The sequence below is a fragment of the Pecten maximus genome, chromosome 15 (assembly GCF_902652985.1).
Source record: "Pecten maximus chromosome 15, xPecMax1.1, whole genome shotgun sequence".
Taxonomy (NCBI): domain Eukaryota; kingdom Metazoa; phylum Mollusca; class Bivalvia; order Pectinida; family Pectinidae; genus Pecten; species Pecten maximus.
In genome coordinates this window covers 15,583,402-15,602,208 of record NC_047029.1, presented here as the reverse complement: position 1 = coordinate 15,602,208, position 18,807 = coordinate 15,583,402, and the positions used below count along the sequence as shown (strand labels likewise).

The window sequence follows — 18,807 nt, the reverse complement described above, 5'->3', positions numbered from 1 at the left end:
TATCCCAGTTACATCACTCTATGGTAGATATATCCCAGTTACATCACTCTATGGTAGATATATCCCCGTTACATCACTCTATGGTATATATATCCCCGTTAATCACTTTATGGTAGATATATCCCGTAACATTACTCTATGGTAGATATGTCCCATTTACATCACTCTATGGTATATATATCCCCATTACATCACTATATGGTAGATATATCCCCGTTACATCAATCTATGGTAGATATATCCCCGTTACATCACTCTATGGTAGATATATCCCAGTTACATCACTCTATGGTAGATATATCCCAGTTACATCACTCTATGGTAGATATATCCCAGTTACATCACTCTATGGTAGATATATCCCGTTACATCACTATGTGGTAGATATATCCCCGTTACATCACTCTATGGTAGAGATATCCCCGTTACATCACTCTATGGTAAATATATCCCCTCTCACGTCACTCTATGGTAGATATATCCCCGTTACATTACTCTATGGTTGAGATATCCCGCGCTTCATCTTCCTATGGTAGATATATCCCGTTACATTACTCTATGGTAGATATGTCCCATTTACATCACTCTATGGTATATATATCCCCATTACATCACTACATGGTAGATATATCCCCGTTACATCAATCTATGGTCGATATATCCCCGTTACATCACTCTATGGTAGATATATCCCAGTTACATCACTCTATGGTAGATATATCCCAGTTACATCACTCTATGGTAGATATATCCCCGTTACATCACTCTATGGTAGATATATCCCAGTTACATCACTCTATGGTAGATATATCCCAGTTACATCACTCTATGGTAGATATATCCCCGTTACATCACTCTATGGTAGATATATCCCCGTTACATCACTCTATGGGAGATATATCCCCGTTACATCACTTTATGGTAGATATGTCCCCGTTACATCACTCTATGGTAGATATATCCCCGTTACATCACTCTATGGTAGATATGTCCCCGTTACATCTCTCTATGGTAGATATATCTCCTCTTACATCACTCTATGGTAGATATATCACCTCTTACATTACTCTTTGGTATAGATATCCCCCGTTACATTACTCTTTGGTATAGATATCCCCCGTTACATTACTCTATGGTTGAGATATCCCGCGTTTCATCTCTACATATGGTAGAACTATCCACCGTAACATTACTCTATGGTTGAGATAACCGCCGTTTCATATCAATATGGTAGAGGTATCCTGCAAGACATTACGCTATGGTAGTTATATTCCAATTATATTACTGTATGGTTGAGATACGAGGGCTGATTGGAAGTCGTGAGCCTCGTATTGACGGAGATACTAAAGGATGTTCTTTTTTAAGTCCTATTAATCTCTGACTATATAGGGCCGTGTACTCAAGGACTGGTCTCATTTGGTTAGTTTATATAGGGCCGTGTATTCAAGGACTGGTCTCATTTGGTTAGTTTATATCGACGAGGGAACAATTCAAAGTAAACAGGACAAGGCGATTTTGCAAAATAGACAAAGTCGGGTTGAGTTAGGGTTAGGGTTAAAAAGTCTGTCATTGCCATGGCTGCCATTCACGATTGTGGCTTTAAATTGTTTAAACATCCGCCTTATTCAACCGACCTCGCTCCATCAGACTTTCATCTATTTCCAAAACTGAAAACAGTTTTTAGGCACCCTAATCCTAACACGCAGTCGATGACTTTCCGAACAGCCACGGAAAGGGGTTCTTTGTATAAGTGACATTGAGGCCCTTAAACACCGCTGGCAAAAGTGTATAGATACTGAAGGAGATAATGTTAAAAATAATGCATACGAGGCTCACAACTTATCAATCAACCCTTGCATTGCCCTCAAATGTCTATATATAAACCTTTCGCTAAATGTTTAAAATCAAATGAATTTTAAAAATCGGTAACGTAAGCCATCTTCAAAGTGATAGAGTCACTCACTTTATTGCTTTTGTGATTCGTTTATCCTATTGTTAAAAAACTTTGTCTGTGACATCCTACTTCAGAGCGCTTGTAATTCATCAAAAGCTAACAATGCTTTGCTGTTTAAAAACAATTATTTAAAATGATATTTCTCTCCCGCTGATGGTTAGCGGCGCGGTAGCTTTGATATACTATATTGTATATTGACGGAGATATCAGAGAATCTTTAATATTTATTAGTACATTCCAGGCGTCTCATTGTCATATAAAAGGGATCATATTTTACAGGTTTTATACCGGCCGGTCTCAAGCCTTCTACTGTACACCTCATATCAAATGGACGCAAAAAGGAAAGCAGGTATGAAATATTATTCTGTATTGATATTAATTATTGTAACTCAACTTGATCAACTTTTCTTTAAAAAATGTATGATTGAAGACCATTCTCTGCATTGCTTTAGTGTGAATATACAATAATGTATAATTTGGCATATAAACAATTACGGTTATGATCAGCGTTGTTCTGTAAACCGTACTATCTACGTTTTTATCACAGAAAACTATATTTTAAAATAACTCCGTTTGAACATTGTAGCAGATATCCTCCACTTGAGGTGGAAATATATCACTTCCCTATGGGTATTACATAAGCGGAGCTCTGCATAAAAATGAAGTTATCATCGTGATCTTACTCTACACAAAGCGTTACTACTTTGAGAGTAAACACATTTTGATGACTTAATAGTTAGCGAGAAATGTTTTCAGACAATCTATATTCCCATGTGTTCAGATGCCATTAAATAATCACACGGGTTTTTTTGCGTCAACATCAGTAGCACATGATATGTTTATATCGCTAACCCAATGAAAACAACATCCATAACATATGATTTGATTATATCACCAGCCCATTGGAAATAAAATCTTTAGCACATGATATGATTATATCGCCCACCAATTGAAACAATATCAATACCGCATGATATGATTATATCTCCAACCTATTTTAAACAACTGATACTCTAGAATAAAGCACATGGTATATTTATTTCATTATGTTGTTCAAGACCATTTACCTTTTCAACTAGAGGCCCAACAGGCTTTGGCGATCAATCGACCATAATGTAAATACAAACTCCATAAAAGCAGAAGTGAAATGATTTTATGAAGTCCAAACTTCAATTTGTGGATTATGCCATTGAAGAAGATTACAATTCGGTTAAATATCAGTCATGGTGGCCACCGTTATTTAGAAACACATCCCAGATATAGCGGAACGGTGCCAGTGTCATCTTAGTACTATTGCTAGCAAGTATCAACATTAAGTAGATACTATTTATAACGTGTGCTTTTTAAGGCCACAAAAGCCGTCCTTTTCTTACCTGACTAAACCTTGTCCAAACCCCTTTTAAACAGTCTCCTGTAAAAGTATCGCAAATAGTTGCATCAATGTTTGTATGATTTTTCTTTGACACTTCTCTCGAATCATTTGATTATTGATATACATGTATATTTTATATGTAGTAAATACATCATACTTAGAAACTCAACTTAGTGTCGTTAAGTCGACAACTCGATGATAAAGTGGTCAAAACAGTGTTAGTGAATTTCGTAATTACTCATTATGTGTATTAAAATAAGCAAATGTACATTTTAATTGACTGATATGAGAATATGATGTATGAACTTGTTCGACCTTTGTTAAGATGTATTTTGGTTTCGCTTTTTTATGTCCTAGTAGAGAATTAACATCCGTTTAATGCTACATTGACATTGTTTAAGAGAACTCCGAGAAACACAAGTTTAGCGGGAAGCCATTTTTTAAATTTAGTACTTATGGCATCCTTGTATACATTGTCCAGGTGACAACTTAAGTGTAGCTGTGGTTGAGAGTTTTATCGAGGACCAGGGAGACAAAATTCACCGAGAAACATGGACTACAAAGTTAGACTTTATCATCTCCTGTGTTGGGACATCAGTAAGACTCGGTAACCTGTGGCGGTTTCCGTACCTCTGTTACAAAAATGGAGGAGGTATGTACGACTGCAAATAGTAATATTATCACCAGAAGACAGATTTGGTAATTATTAACTTGTGCAAAATTATGCGATCAATGTTATATCAAAATAAGCATAATTCGCCAAAATTGATACGATAATTATCATTATCGCTTCAAAAGTCACAAATCAGAAATAGCGGTTGCACACAAGTACATATGCTCTGAACAACTAAGTCGATAATGTTTGCTATAAACTACAGTTTTAATGTTCTCTCTATTTTAAGGTGCTTTCCTCGTACCATTTCTAACGTTCGTCGTGATGGGAGGTGTTCCGATGTTCATACTGGAGCTAGGACTGGGACAGTATATGAGTTTGTCTGGCTTTAAAGCGTGGGGAATTTGTCCCGTATTCCAAGGTAATGGTTTTAAATGTACAGTGCACTCTGTTAAAACCGGACTCTTTCCATACCAGATATTTGCCAAAAAAGGCCAAATAATTCTTTATTTATAGTTAATAAACTCTGCATAATCCGGATTCTTTCTATTCTGTAATCCGGCCATATATTCCGGCCCCATTCCTTCTGTTTACTAGTAAATCTACTCTGTATAAACCGGCGTCGGCCCCTTAAATGTTTGCCCGTAGCCGGGTAGCTTCAGGGGCTCCCGACGAGTGTTTATACAGTTGTAATTGTCGCACAGGTATATTATCAATTGACCATTAAACGTTGCTGTCCAAAGGTGGCTACGGATGGATAAACACATAAACAGTTGTTACGTATAATAAAGAATGCATTTTTGTCAATTTATACCCATAATGTTACGTGTTTGTAAATGTATCGTAATTAAGAAATGTTTCATACTGGCTGGCTTCCCCTTCGCGGACCTCACTACACGAACGTACCCGGATGAGGAAGTCTGAGATGATGATGACGACATACTTGGCATTACTCCGTATATATTATTAACAAACATGGATCTCGCGACAGCCGCCAACATTATGGACCAATTAGAAATTGAGGCTAATTCTTCAGATGCAAGAAAGTGTCAGATCGGTTGATCGTTCGGGCTCAGTGGAAAGCCTCTTAATACAACCGATTGCAACCGATGTAACGTACTTCAATACACATAGTGTCATGTTGTCATATTGCCAGTATTGAATTAAATTCTGCTATTCAATTCAAAGTTTGTATATGCGTGAATAATGCACAATGACATCTTTATAGTATATCTTTTATTCATTTTTTTTGCATTCAACAACGAGATAAAAGTAGAATTTCTACTATTCGGAACTCTCTACAAACCGGCTTTATTTTGTGGTCCCAAATGTGTCTAGTTTAGACAGAGTCCACTGTATTTATATGTACTTGATGTGTAGTTTGATTCATAGTAGGCGCTCTTTATCAATACAAACTTACTGTTTGACATGTGTTAATTTACCATCATCCTCAGGAAATGTCTCTACCAACTGTACATGTGGTTTTTTATAAGGTGATATACCACAAATCCACGTTCATCTATGTACGTTTGTACGATGGACGAGAACGAGCTTATTTATAATAAATATCCAGAAGGCAGGCTTTTGAAACGTGTACTATTTGGTCAGGTGACTTTCCAAGGCCAACAATTAATCGACACAAAAATTGATAACCCGTGATTTACCCGCGGCACTTATAAAATATCCAGCCCATGACACAAAAGTCCGTGACAGTTCTGTACTACCACTTGAAGGTCAGTTTTTGCTATAGCTGAATGCTTCTGTTGTCAGGATAAATGTAAGCCAAATGTAGATATACCAGTTCATTGCTTGTAAGATACATTGCCATTCATCAATATTGAACGGTTTGTAAGTGCTCGAATAACGAGCCTAACTTGTGTTTATATCTTACTGACCGGTGAAGGTTAAGACGGAAAATAGTCAGAACATTTACAGATAAATACGTCGTTACTGTATAAAACCTAAAAGACCATGCTTCTGGGTAAAAACCTCGTTGCTGTATTTTAACTATGTGTAGCGGGGATAGGTTTTACTAGTTAAAAAGCTATAGTTGTGTTATAATCGATAGATACACGGGGTCTCTGGGTGGTTATTAACGTACCTGTGTTACATTTATATGGCTACGTTCGTAATAGTTCTGACATTCTGTCATACTTCATGGTATTTCTTTTCCGTAAGTGACATGATCACAGATTTGTATATTTTACCGGATGTAGACGCGCTTCTGCTTCTGCTGGTAGTCCCTTAGTCATTTGTCAATATTTTTACATATATGTATTTTCATTGGTTACGTTTCCAATAGCATTAGGCCAGGATCTAGCATATTAGACTCTGCACGCAATTTTCGTTGTAGGGCAGCTGAGTATAAATTCAGGCGTTTTGTAATTGTTTGTTAGTCTATAGAAGCCATTGGCTGGTAGGCTCACTTGGTACACGTGTGGTACCTTGGTATTTCTGACAGTACGGGACGCAACCGCGAATATTCCCCTGAACCTGGGTTGCTCAAGGTTGAACACATTTGACACGACGAAACGGAACCGTTACATAATATGTATAAAAAGGAACGAAAGATGGAGCTTCAGTATAAAAACACTCTTTCAATACCAATCATGATAAAACCACCATACATTCCGTTTAAGAAAATACTGCATAATTTGTAATGTCTGCGGGAAAAGGATGACAACGCAACCGGTGTTGTAAAATACAAAAGTGTTGCGTTGTAACCTCTAAGAGAGAATGTGACATTGTTATGTACAACGCAGTTTTCGTTTATGGTACATTTCTTTATTTTTACCCTTTCGTAAATGACAAGTAGCTTATAAAAACAAGTTTCTAGATATCGTGAAATGTATCTCTATGTGTTAAGTGTAAAGTACACAAACAAAGCAATAACTGCATATAAGTATATTTCATACGCCATTTTGTTTTTCAATATGGCTTCTACTGTTGAGGTGAAATGTCCATATGGCGACTGGGAAAATCTTTAATTGGTATAACTGATGTTTTATTCAACACAAATAAAAAAAGATACAATTTTATTGAATAATATTGAACAGTTGTTTCATTGGCACTTGGGAACATAGAAATACGCAGGTTAGCAGACAACTCCTAAGGATCTGTTGCCAAAGACCTTTCTTGTTATTCGCTGTCAATGATTAGACTGTTCCCCCAGTACCGTTTTATTATTAATATACAATTTGTGATATCAATTCGTGAATAAAAGATATCATGAATTCTAATTTGTGGTATTATTTAATGAATAAATTATACCAAAATTCGTATTGATATCACTTTATTACTTGAATTATTGACATAAATAATTAAGGATATAAATAATATACAGTATAATGGAATTATTTATATCAATAAATCGAATAAATGATAATCATTTACTATGTCTCCCCCAGGTAATTTTTGGGGAGACATATTGCTTGGTTCCCCGCGTGGAGGAGATGTTTGGATTTGCATTTGAGTTTTATAAGTAAGAGGTCACATGATCTGCTACTGAAAATATAGATTTATTCACACATTTGTTTCCGTGCGATAACTTGTATTCTTGTTAGCAAATCGTCTCCATATTTAGTACAAAGGTTCTATGAGAGAAGGGGATGCCCAGTATCCAACATAGAAATCAAATCATTTGTAAAATCTTAACCTGAGACACTCTTCTGTATAATCTCTTTCGGCATATAGGGTAAATGCAAACCTCGGGGATTCAAAAGCTCACCAGAAACGATTTTAGCCATGATGTTTTGAATGATTACAAATATATATCACAACCTTTTATTCCACGAATACCACGAATTTGTTTTATATTGCAGGAATAGGATTAGCAAATTTCGTTACGATTTTCCTTACCAACATCTACTACATCATGGTTCTAGCTTGGGCTGGCTACTACTTCGTGTTAAGTTTAACATCTGTACTGCCTTGGTCTACGTGCAACAACGATTGGAACACGCACAGGTAAATAGTGTAACCTGCCAGGTTGTGATGTTTCTGCACAAAAGCAAAGACCTAGCTAGTTGAAATAGTACCTACAACTTTGCCGGAGAAATCATCTGTCATGTCCGTAGAAAATCTCTCTCTCTCTCTCTCTCTCTCTCTCTCTCTCTCTCTCTCTCTCTCTCTCTCTCTCTCTTGGGTATCATATCATTTTGTCTCCATATGTAGGCCAAACATTTATTTGTATATTATTGGTTCATGTTGCTTCTTGTACTTCGTTTTGTAGTACTAATTGGGACCATTTCTCGCAAGGAAAATCGCTTCTTAAGTTGTTGTTACCCAGACCTGATACAGTAATGGATGTTAAAAGCACACATTTACTTTATAAAAGCATATGTTTATCGTTTGATAGCTGCGTATTCTCATCTTGTATTTGAGTTTTCATACTGATGCTTTTGTTTACATGTTGTTGAGCGGTAAATATCATATATAGATGGATGACAGAAAAGTAATCAGAAATAATCTTGCAAATCTGATGTTGAAATGGAACGATTTCTACTTTTTTAGATGTGCTTCTTTTGACACAGACCACAACACAACCAACTCTACCATTCAATCTCTGTTGAACCAAAATGTTACTTCTGAGAACGATGTTGACCCAGCTGTGGAATTTTGGGAGTAAGACTGTTTTTTTTTCGGAATACAACCATTCAACCATCATTTTTTCTGTATTTTCTGTAAAACAATTCAATATGGATAATGATTGGTGAATGCATCGACTGTGTCGAATGTGTCTAACCCGTAATACCTGGTTTTACTTACCCGCAACACCTGGTTTTACTTACCCGCAACACCTGGTTTTACTTACCCGCAACACATGGTTTTACTAACCCGTAACATCTGGTTTTACCCACCCGTAACATCTGGTTTTACCCACCCGTAACATCTGGTTTAGCTAATTACATCTATTAGGCCCCTCGGGTTTTGGTTAGGGTTTTTTCGATGAATATGTAGAACTATGTTTTCAGTATTGTGTATAGTATTATCTCTTGTTTCTGTCCACGTTTTGCCAATGTTATTTAGAATTCAGATTTCGTTATCATGTCGGTATTCTCTGTTGTTTTTGTCCACGTTTTGTGGGTGTTTTTGTCCACGTTTAGTGGGTGTTTTTGTCAAAGTTTTGTGGGTGTGTTTGAGAATCCAAATATCGGTATTCGCTGTTAGTGTTGCCCTCGTCTTACCGATATTGAGTTTAAATAACGATTTTGTAATTATGACGGTATTTTGTAATTATGGCGGTTTTCTGTAATTATGACGGTATTTTGTAATTATGGCGGTATTTTGTAATTATGGCGGCATTTTCTGTCGTTTTCGTTTTTTTAAGATATAGGGATTGAATGGATTTTTTTCATTTTCATGACGGCTATAAATAGCAGTATCTATCTACATATCTTGTGGTGCTCGTTAGCGCACCTCGGAAGATGTGTAGATAGCTACTGCTATTCATAGCCGCCATCAAAATCAAATAAATCCATTCAATTCATATGTTTACATGAGGATGATTTAGAATAAAAACAAAACGAACAGATTAATTTTAAAATTTTGAACTTTTGATAACTATATACGAAAAGATGCTAAATTAATGGAACAGTCGGTGATCCCGCCAATGCACCATCGATCGTTTACCGCGTCCTTCCTCTCCGCAGTTTCCAGTCGTTTATTTATTCTATTTGTTTATTTATTTTGTTTTTTGTTTTGCTTGTTATTCAAAACAAAATGACATGAAATAACATGGTATACAATAATTAGATTTATTTCATATGAATAAATGGCAAAGAAAACATAAATTACGGTAATGAATCGGGGACTATTCTGCAAGCGTATTAATATTTTTTCTGATGTAATGTGTGGAAAATCAGCATATGAAACGATGTTTTCATACTGTTTTCATGGTCTGATGTTTGTTGTTTTCAATTGGTATGTTCATATAAAGAATCAACACTCAGAATGTAAATATATGAATTTGAACTACAATTTAAACATTATGTAGGTATTCTCATATTTCTCGTCCTCGTCACAGATCAAGACTGAAACTAGACAGTTTTGTCCTGTACCGTTCGTAAGGAAATTAGGAATAACCTAGCGGTTGTTGAATATTGCTTTCTTTTTAGTAGGTATGTATGTGTAAAGGCTTTCAGAGAATGCAACTGCATGTGAAAGGTTGAGTACTGGTTGCGAAGTACCATATCATCTATTAACAAAATGAACTGACTGATTGCACATGCTTTCCACACTTCCGGTCACATGTCTATGCTATTCCAAACGCTATGAGAAATCGAGTCTCTGTACTAATACCATAATCAACATGTAGGGATAAGTCTTGATTGCAAAACATGAGATTGATTATTCAACAGCTGAACTCTGATAGTTACTTTTTACTACCATGCTAATTACATGACGTACTTAGTTGAGAATGTCACTAAAGTGTTTCTACACATATGTATTACGTCATTATGACATGGCACTATGGCATAACTGGGACGGCCTGCTTTGTTTTACTTATTCACGATCGTATGTATTTACATGTGGCTCTGCTGTCAACAGACGAGGGGTTCTACAGTTGACCAATGACATCACAGAAGGAGGCGGTATCGTCTGGCAGCTAGCCCTATCCTTACTGGTTTTATGGGTAATTGTCTACTTCTGCCTGTGGAAAGGCGTCAAATGGACGGGCAAGGTAAGTGCGACATCTCACAGCTTGAGTTGGTGGCTAATTGCTTTTATTTAACGTCCGACTTTACACAGATTTAGCGGATGGCTCATTGATATTATTAAAGGACCGACATAGTAGATCTTGCTTGAATGTCTCATTGTATTATTTAACGTCTGGCATTGTAAAGCTTAAGTTGATGGTTAATTACTATTCTTTTTCATTTGACATTGCAAATGTGAAGTGGATGGCTCATTGCTAATATTTAACGTCAGACATTGTACAGTTTGAGTGGATGGGTCATTGTTATTCTTTAACGTCGGGCATTGTACAGTTTGAGTGGATGGGTCATTGTTATTCTTTAACGTCAGACATTGTACAGTTTGAGTGGATGGGTCATTGTTATTCTTTAACGTCAGACATTGTACAGTTTGAGTGGATGGGTCATTGTTATTCTTTAACGTCAGACATTGTACAGTTTGAATGGATGGCTCATTGTTATTTTTTAACCTTAGACATTGTACAGTTTGACTGGATGGGTCATTGTTATTCGTTAACCCCAGACATTGTACAGTTTGAGTGGATGGGTTATTGATATTCTTTAACGTCGGACATGGTACAGCTGGAGTGGATGGATCATTATTACAATTTAACGTCGGACATGGTACAGCTTGAGTGGATGGATCATTATTACAATTTAACGTCGGACATGGTGCAGCCTGAGTGGTTGGCTGTTTTTTTATTAGTCAACCATCGCCGTGTTCAGCATTGTTAATGTTTTTGCAAACACACTGTTCTGGAGTTAAAAATGCTATATCATTTTCGTTAATAAAATTATTAATCCATTTAAATGCAAGTCGCAAATTCAATATTTTACAGACATTTTGGTTGATATCGTGAATACCATACGTTTGTATTAACCAGGAAGAGTATTTGTAGAGGTCATTTTGTATTGATAAGGTTGTATACTTCACGGCCATCTTCCCTTACATCATACTGAGTGTGTTGTTGGTGCGCGGATTGACACTAGATGGCGCCAGAGAGGGTATAGTGTACTACCTTAAACCAGACTTGTCACGACTTACTGATGTACAGGTATATATTTTATTTTTGTATACAATTGATCTTAAATAATGCCTTTAATATTTTGATATATTTTGTCTGTCGCGTTTAATAAAGAGAGTACTGTATTTCTTTATTTTAGGTATATCGAAACATACATACAGCGTTCTTGGATCGTAAATCTATTCCAGCATTAGTTAATATGTACTTCACAATCTTGAAATATAAATCTATCTAAATAGTTAATGATATTTATTTAACAATCTTGGACTATGAAGGTTACCCAATATTCTTTAACATTTATTTTACAGTTTTGGGCTATAAAGCTTCCCTAGTAATTATTTTGTTGTATTTTCATTTAATATGCGCGTTGTTTGTGTGTGTGTGTGTGTGTGTGTGTGTGTGTGTGTGTGTGTGTGTGTGTGTGTGTGTGGATTTGCATTAATGTAGCAGACTCATTTTTAAGGATGGCAAAAACGTGTCTTAGGGTTCTTTTCTTTTATTCCACTTTCCAATCCATGATGACAGTCGTGCTGTCATTCAGAATACGCCCCCATCTATGGAATGGAGGCACTAGTAGTTTTAACTGGACGTAGGCTAGGACTTATACACTGATCAAACGCTCTCCTCCGATACACTATGCCAATACATTCTTGTTTCCTTATTGCCACTGATAGAAATTAGTTCTGTTCCCTTCAAAATCTTTCTTTCCTCTGAATTTAGGCGGCAAACACCCTGAATATACCCATAACTATGACCCCACTAAGACCAATCAAATTACAGAATACGGACACACCTACGAACTGACCAACACAATTAACTATATAAATAGACAAACAGGTTTCAAACACGTGCACATGACCAAAAACTGGATAGAACCGGCACAGCACAAGACATTCCCATTTACACACGAGCTCATACTCACCTGGTCTGGGTCTTCCCTCAGGGCATATTACAGGTAAAATACTCTATACTTGTCTTCTATACATGCATACATATACATATACATATATATAAATATAACAAAACAACACAGCATCAATGTTTTATATATTTTATTAAAAACTACATTAAATCACTCTACTACATTAAAAAATACGTGTCCGAAATGAATGACACGCTGCAAGAAATTTTGTCATACTTACATCGTTAGTTAATCGGGAAGGTTTCCAAAATACATGGAAATGAAATCGAGCTCATGTCTGTCTACTTATTGATAGTTGCTCTTTACGAGATATGTATGGTTTTGTTCAGATGTTGTCATTGCACATCGACAGACTTGATTTTAACTTGCCTGTTGTTTTTGGATTTTGACAAATTATCTCTGGATTTAAAAAAATTTTAACAGGTGTGGATGGACGGTGGAACACAAGTTTTTTTTTCTTACGCCATCGCTGCCAACCAAGTAATTACCCTTGGAAGTTACAATAAATTCACAAACAATTTTTACAGGTAAATATTATCCATAATATTAAACATAACGAAACAGGTGTACATATTCGTCAGTTGTGTATTGAATAATTGTATGAAATTATCAATGAGTTACTTAAACTTAAAAACACTGTCGCACAATGGTTCCGTTCTAACGGGAATCACGTACTATTTATTGAAAATGGTGAACGCTGAAGTGCGCTCAGTAGGGTCTCTTATAGCGCCGCTGCAGTGCGGAGCATCTCCATTTGCCTCAGTGGGTTAAACCGCAAAGTACTATGAAGCCGTAGGATCTCCATAGCAGCACTGTAAGATATCCTATAGCACTGCTCTCTACCGCGCTTTTATGACGCACCTACGGCCAACGGTGCTTACACGGTGTGTTACTTATTTGACTGGGCATCCGCGAAGACTGTACGCAAGTGCCAAAGCGATAATTGAGCTCCCTGGACGATCCTGTCCCGTCCCCCAGAGCTGGCGGAGTGATAACAGGGCGATTACAGAGTGTTTGCAGGAGTTTCCAGTGCGTTGTGAGCCATCCCGTTTAAACTGAAAAAAGAGAACATCTTTATTACCATTATTTCACCATGACTGCGCTCAACTCGGCGCTGGCATGCACTCCTCGATCACTACCCTGGTCGTTGATACTGGGATCTGCCGTAGGGGCGTAGCCCTGGGGTCAGACTGCTAATAGGTGTTAAAGTTTTCCGAAAAGTTTCAGCCATTTTCCCTAAGGAACCAACCAACCGATTGTTTTTCCAAAGACTTTAGTGTTAACGTTTTGGAGTATTTCATTCAAATTTTTGAATTCAATATGACAATTATGGTTTATAACAAAAGTTTAGGGTCTCATATAACACATAATCAAAAGCAAAAGTTGGGTCCTTCCGCTCAAATATTCTCCACGGTAGCCATTTTGTAAATGGGTGAATTTCGCAGTAAACAAATTTAAAAATCTAAAATGTTTACCTGTTAATTATTATCTCCTGAACTTTTGGAAAAAAATTAAATCGGACTTACGAAATTTATATCAACATTTCTTATGGATAGTTACCTATTAGGCCACATATCTATTTTCTTACTGCATAACATACTGGCCAATAAGTGGCTGACAGACATTTTATCCTTGGCTCAACTTTCTATACCCAGGGGATGTTTCAAAAATCCATTTTTTCAATTGGATGGTTGTTCCCCTAAGGGCTTTGAGACGTTCAACAACATCTTGCCTACGTCGTCGAAACGCGGTAGATTGTGACAGAGGTTTAACTTAGTTAAACGACCGAAACCACATAATACAAATAGATAAAATAAACAACACATTTTTATCGTTTTAACGACAATCGCAATTTTTCAGCCTTACATTGATATTGCAATTGGCGGGATTTACGCATATGAACGACCGGGAATAAAGTCAGAAATCCCCTGTGGTTGGGAGTATCCCACTTGACCATCGAATGTATAGAATATCAGATAACAGACGAGGTAAAAACTCGTTGTCATTTAGTAATATCTGTCCTGGATTAATATCTTAATTACAGGGACGCTATCCTGTTTTAATATTTATTTACACAGGGACAACATCCTGTATCTATGTTAACGTTACTTTCCATATTTGTAGTGTAAGAACATCGTCCTGTATTGTTATATAAATTACAAGGACGCTATCATGTATTAATATCTAAATCACGGGTTTTTTCCCTGCATGGGTATCTAAATTACAAGGACACCGTCTTTTACTAATATATAAATTACAGGGACGCTATTCTGTAGTGATATCTTAATTATAGGGACACTGCCCCGTGCAGATATTTTCATCACAGGAACACGGCCCTGTATTAATATTAACATTACAGGGGCACTGCTTTGTATTCAAATCTAGATTACAGGCACACTGAGCACTGTCCTATTTTAGTATCTAAATAACAGGGACAATGTCCTGTATTTGTATTAGAGACACTGTCCTGTATTGATATCTAAATAACATGTACACTGCCCCGTATTGATATCTGAATTATAGGGACACTGCCCTGCATCAGTATTCACACTACAAAAACGCTATTTTTCATATTTATATCATAAGTAAGCTTTCTTGTTTTGATATTACTGTTACATGGAAACTATCCCGTGTTCATATATTACATGTAAGCTCTTGTTTTTCTATTTCTATTACATGGCCTTCATCCTGTTTTAATGTTTAGATTACAGAGACGCCATCCTGTTTTAATTTGTACATAAAAGAGATGCTATCCTGTTTTAATTTTTACATTACAGAGACGCTATCTTGTTTTAATTTTTACATTACAGAGACGCTATTCTGTTTTAATATTTATTACAGAGACGCTATCTTGATTTAATTTTTATTACAGAGACGCTATCTTGTTTTAATTTTTACATTACAGAGACGCTATACTGTTTTAATTTTTACATTACAGAGACGCTTTTCTGTTTTAGTTTTTACATTACAGAGACGCTATCCTGCTATAATTTTTACATTACAGAGACGCTATCCTGTTTTAATTTTTACATTAAAGAGACGCCATCCTGTTTTATTTTTTACATTACAGAGACGCTATACTGTTTTACTTTTTATTACAGAGACGCTATCCTGTTATAATTTTTACATTACAGAGACGCTATACTGTTTTAATGTTGGCATTAAAAATACCCTATCCTGTTTTAATTTTTACATTACAGAGACGCTATCCTGTTTTAATTTTTACATTACAGAGACGCTATCCTGTTTTTATGTTTACATTACAGAGACGCTATCCTGTTTTAATTTTTACATTACAGAGACGCTTTTCTGTTTTAGTTTTTACATTGCAGAGACGCTATTCTGTTTTAATTTGTATTACAGAGACGCTATCTTGTTTTAATGTTTACATTACAAAGACGCTATCCTGTTTTAATTTTTACATTACAGAGACGCTATCCTGTTTTAATTTTTGCATTACAGAGACGCTATCCTGTTTTAATTTTTACATTACAGAGACGCTATCCTGTTTTAATTTTTACATTACAGAGACGCTATACTGTTTTAATTTTTACATTACAGAGACGCTATCCTGTTTTCATTTTTACATCACAGAGACGCTTTTCTGTTTTAGTTTTTACATTGCAGAGACGCTATTCTGTTTTAGTTTGTATTACAGAGACGCTCTCCTGTTTTAATTTTTACATTACAGAGACGCTATCCTGTTTTAATTTTTACATTACAGAGACGCTATTCTGTTTTAATGTTTACATTACAGAGACGCTATCCTGTTTTAATTTTTACATTACAGAGACGCTATCCTGTTTTAATTTTTACATTACAGAGACGCTATCCTGTTTTAATTTTTACATTACAGAGACGCTATCCTGATTTAATTTTTACGTTACAGAGACGCTATACTGTTTTAATTTTTACATTACAGAGACGCTATCCTGTTTTCATTTTTACATTACAGAGACGCTATTCTGTTTTAGTTTTTACATTACAGAGACGCTATCCTGTTTTAATGTTAACATTACAGAGACGCTTTCCTGTTTTAATTTTTACATTACAGAGACGCTATCCTGTTTTAATTTTTGCATTACAGAGACGCTATCCTGTTTTAATTTTTACATTACAGAGACGCTATCCTGTTTTAATTTTTACATTACAGAGACGCTATACTGTTTTAATTTTTACATTACAGAGACGCTATCCTGTTTTCATTTTTACATTACAGAGACGCTATTCTGTTTTAGTTTTTACATTACAGAGACGCTATCCTGTTTTAATGTTAACATTACAGAGACGCTTTCCTGTTTTAATTTTTACATCACAGAGACGCTTTTCTGTTTTAGTTTTTACATTGCAGAGACGCTATTCTGTTTTAATTTGTATTACAGAGACGCTATCCTGTTTTAATTTTTACATTACAGAGACGCTATCCTGTTTTAATTTTTACATTACAGAGACGCTATTCTGTTTTAATGTTTACATTACAGAGACGCTATCCTGTTTTAATTTTTACATTACAGAGACGCTATCCTGTTTTAATTTTTACATTACAGAGACGCTATCCTGTTTTAATTTTTACATTACAGAGACGCTATCCTGATTTAATTTTTACGTTACAGAGACGCTATCCTGTTTTAATTATCATATTACAGGGACGCTATCCTGGTATCGTGTATCAACAGTGGTACAAGTCTGATAGGGGGATTCGCCGTGTTTTCCGTACTCGGTTTCATGGCCAAACAGCACAATCTTCCAATAGCAGATGTTGCCAACGCAGGTGATATATTCTTATTTAATTATATCATATTTTTAACTTCACAATTATATTTGTATACATTTACACATGGTTTTACATTGTGTGTATTACATATATATTTATTGCATTTTGCCAGTGAAATACAGGAATTATTATAATTAATAAAACATATTTTCACCGCAGCGATGAGCAGTAAAATTACATGATTTTCCAGTGAAATATCAGTTTTTGCAGTAACAATATATAGAGGATATTCAATGGTTTCCCGTTTAATATAACATATATTTCACGAGTATGACAGAATATCGATATTTTCACGAGTGCGAAGCACGAGTGAAAAATATCGAAATATTCTGTCATACGAGTAAAATATATATTATATTTAACGGGAAACCGTTCAATTTTCTTTTTATTGCCTTTCATATACTTAAAAACGAAATTAAAAACATCGAAAATTTAATAGTGTCAAAAAGTGCGGGAATCAGTAATGACGTCATCGCTTTGTGACGTTCCTCGACGTCAACTTGACGGCGCCATTTTGAAAGGACTGATCAACGCAATTTAAGTGTTTTCTGCTGTTATCGGAGAATATTTGCATAGACAGCTAACGTCAAGTGAGTATTTTGTCAAAACCTGGTCACAACATTTCAGAAATACAGCAAAATAACCAATTTATCAATCTCCGCTTCGATTGGAAAAATCGGCAGGTTTCATAGAGGTGAATACAAAGATCCGCTCTCATTGGTGAGAAACGGAAAACTTATATTTTCACTGCAAAACTTATATTTTCACTGCAAAATCTTATATTTTCACTGCTCATCGCTGCAGTGAAAATATAAGTTTTATTGGTTTGATAAATTTCTATATTTCATTGGCAAAAATGAAAAGTGTTTTTTTTTTTTTTTTTTTTTCGTATTGACCAATCAGAGTGAACTTTGTATTCTCCTCATGGAGACTTGCAGATTTTTACGATCGAAGCTTAGAGAGAAGGATGGGTTATTTTGCTATGTTATGACAAAATACTCACTTGACATTAGCTTTTCGTGCACAGATTCTCCGAAAACGCTTAATTGAGCTGATCAGTCCTTAAACAATGCATTCAACGGGAAACCATTCAATATCCTTTATATATTATTTATATTATGGTTTATAAAGAGGATATCGAATGTGTTTATTTTTAAGATTATCTTTTTATACTGACAACAGCAGTCGAAGTCGTCTGCTATGTTTTACAGCATAACCTTGATGTTTTGTGTATAGATGTCGTCTGCTCATTTTTACAGTATTACCTTGATGTTTTTTGCTTAGATTCCGTCTTTTTACATTCTAGGCCCCGGTCTCGCTTTTATTACATACCCTAATGCCGTCACACAGATGCCGATCTCTCCGCTATGGGCGACACTTTTCTTTTTGATGATTGTTCTACTGGGGCTTGACAGTCATGTAGGTCACAATACAAACATATTACAGTAAAAG

At 35.7% G+C, this 18,807-nt stretch overlaps 1 protein-coding gene across 1 annotated transcript in view; it reads left to right on the top strand.

The window, feature by feature from the left end:
• Positions 1-2,281: 2,281 nt before the first annotated feature.
• LOC117343286 (sodium- and chloride-dependent creatine transporter 1-like) overlaps positions 2,282-18,807 on the top strand; it is a 22,259-nt gene continuing 5,733 nt past the window's right edge. Inside the window, exons 1-10 of the mRNA XM_033905630.1 lie at positions 2,282-2,303; positions 3,808-3,978; positions 4,229-4,360; positions 7,761-7,905; positions 8,452-8,562; positions 10,489-10,621; positions 11,555-11,689; positions 13,005-13,108; positions 17,228-17,352; positions 18,662-18,774. Of these exons, the coding sequence (XP_033761521.1) occupies positions 2,282-2,303; positions 3,808-3,978; positions 4,229-4,360; positions 7,761-7,905; positions 8,452-8,562; positions 10,489-10,621; positions 11,555-11,689; positions 13,005-13,108; positions 17,228-17,352; positions 18,662-18,774 (1,191 nt within the window). The remainder of the gene's footprint in view (positions 2,304-3,807; positions 3,979-4,228; positions 4,361-7,760; positions 7,906-8,451; positions 8,563-10,488; positions 10,622-11,554; positions 11,690-13,004; positions 13,109-17,227; positions 17,353-18,661; positions 18,775-18,807) is intronic.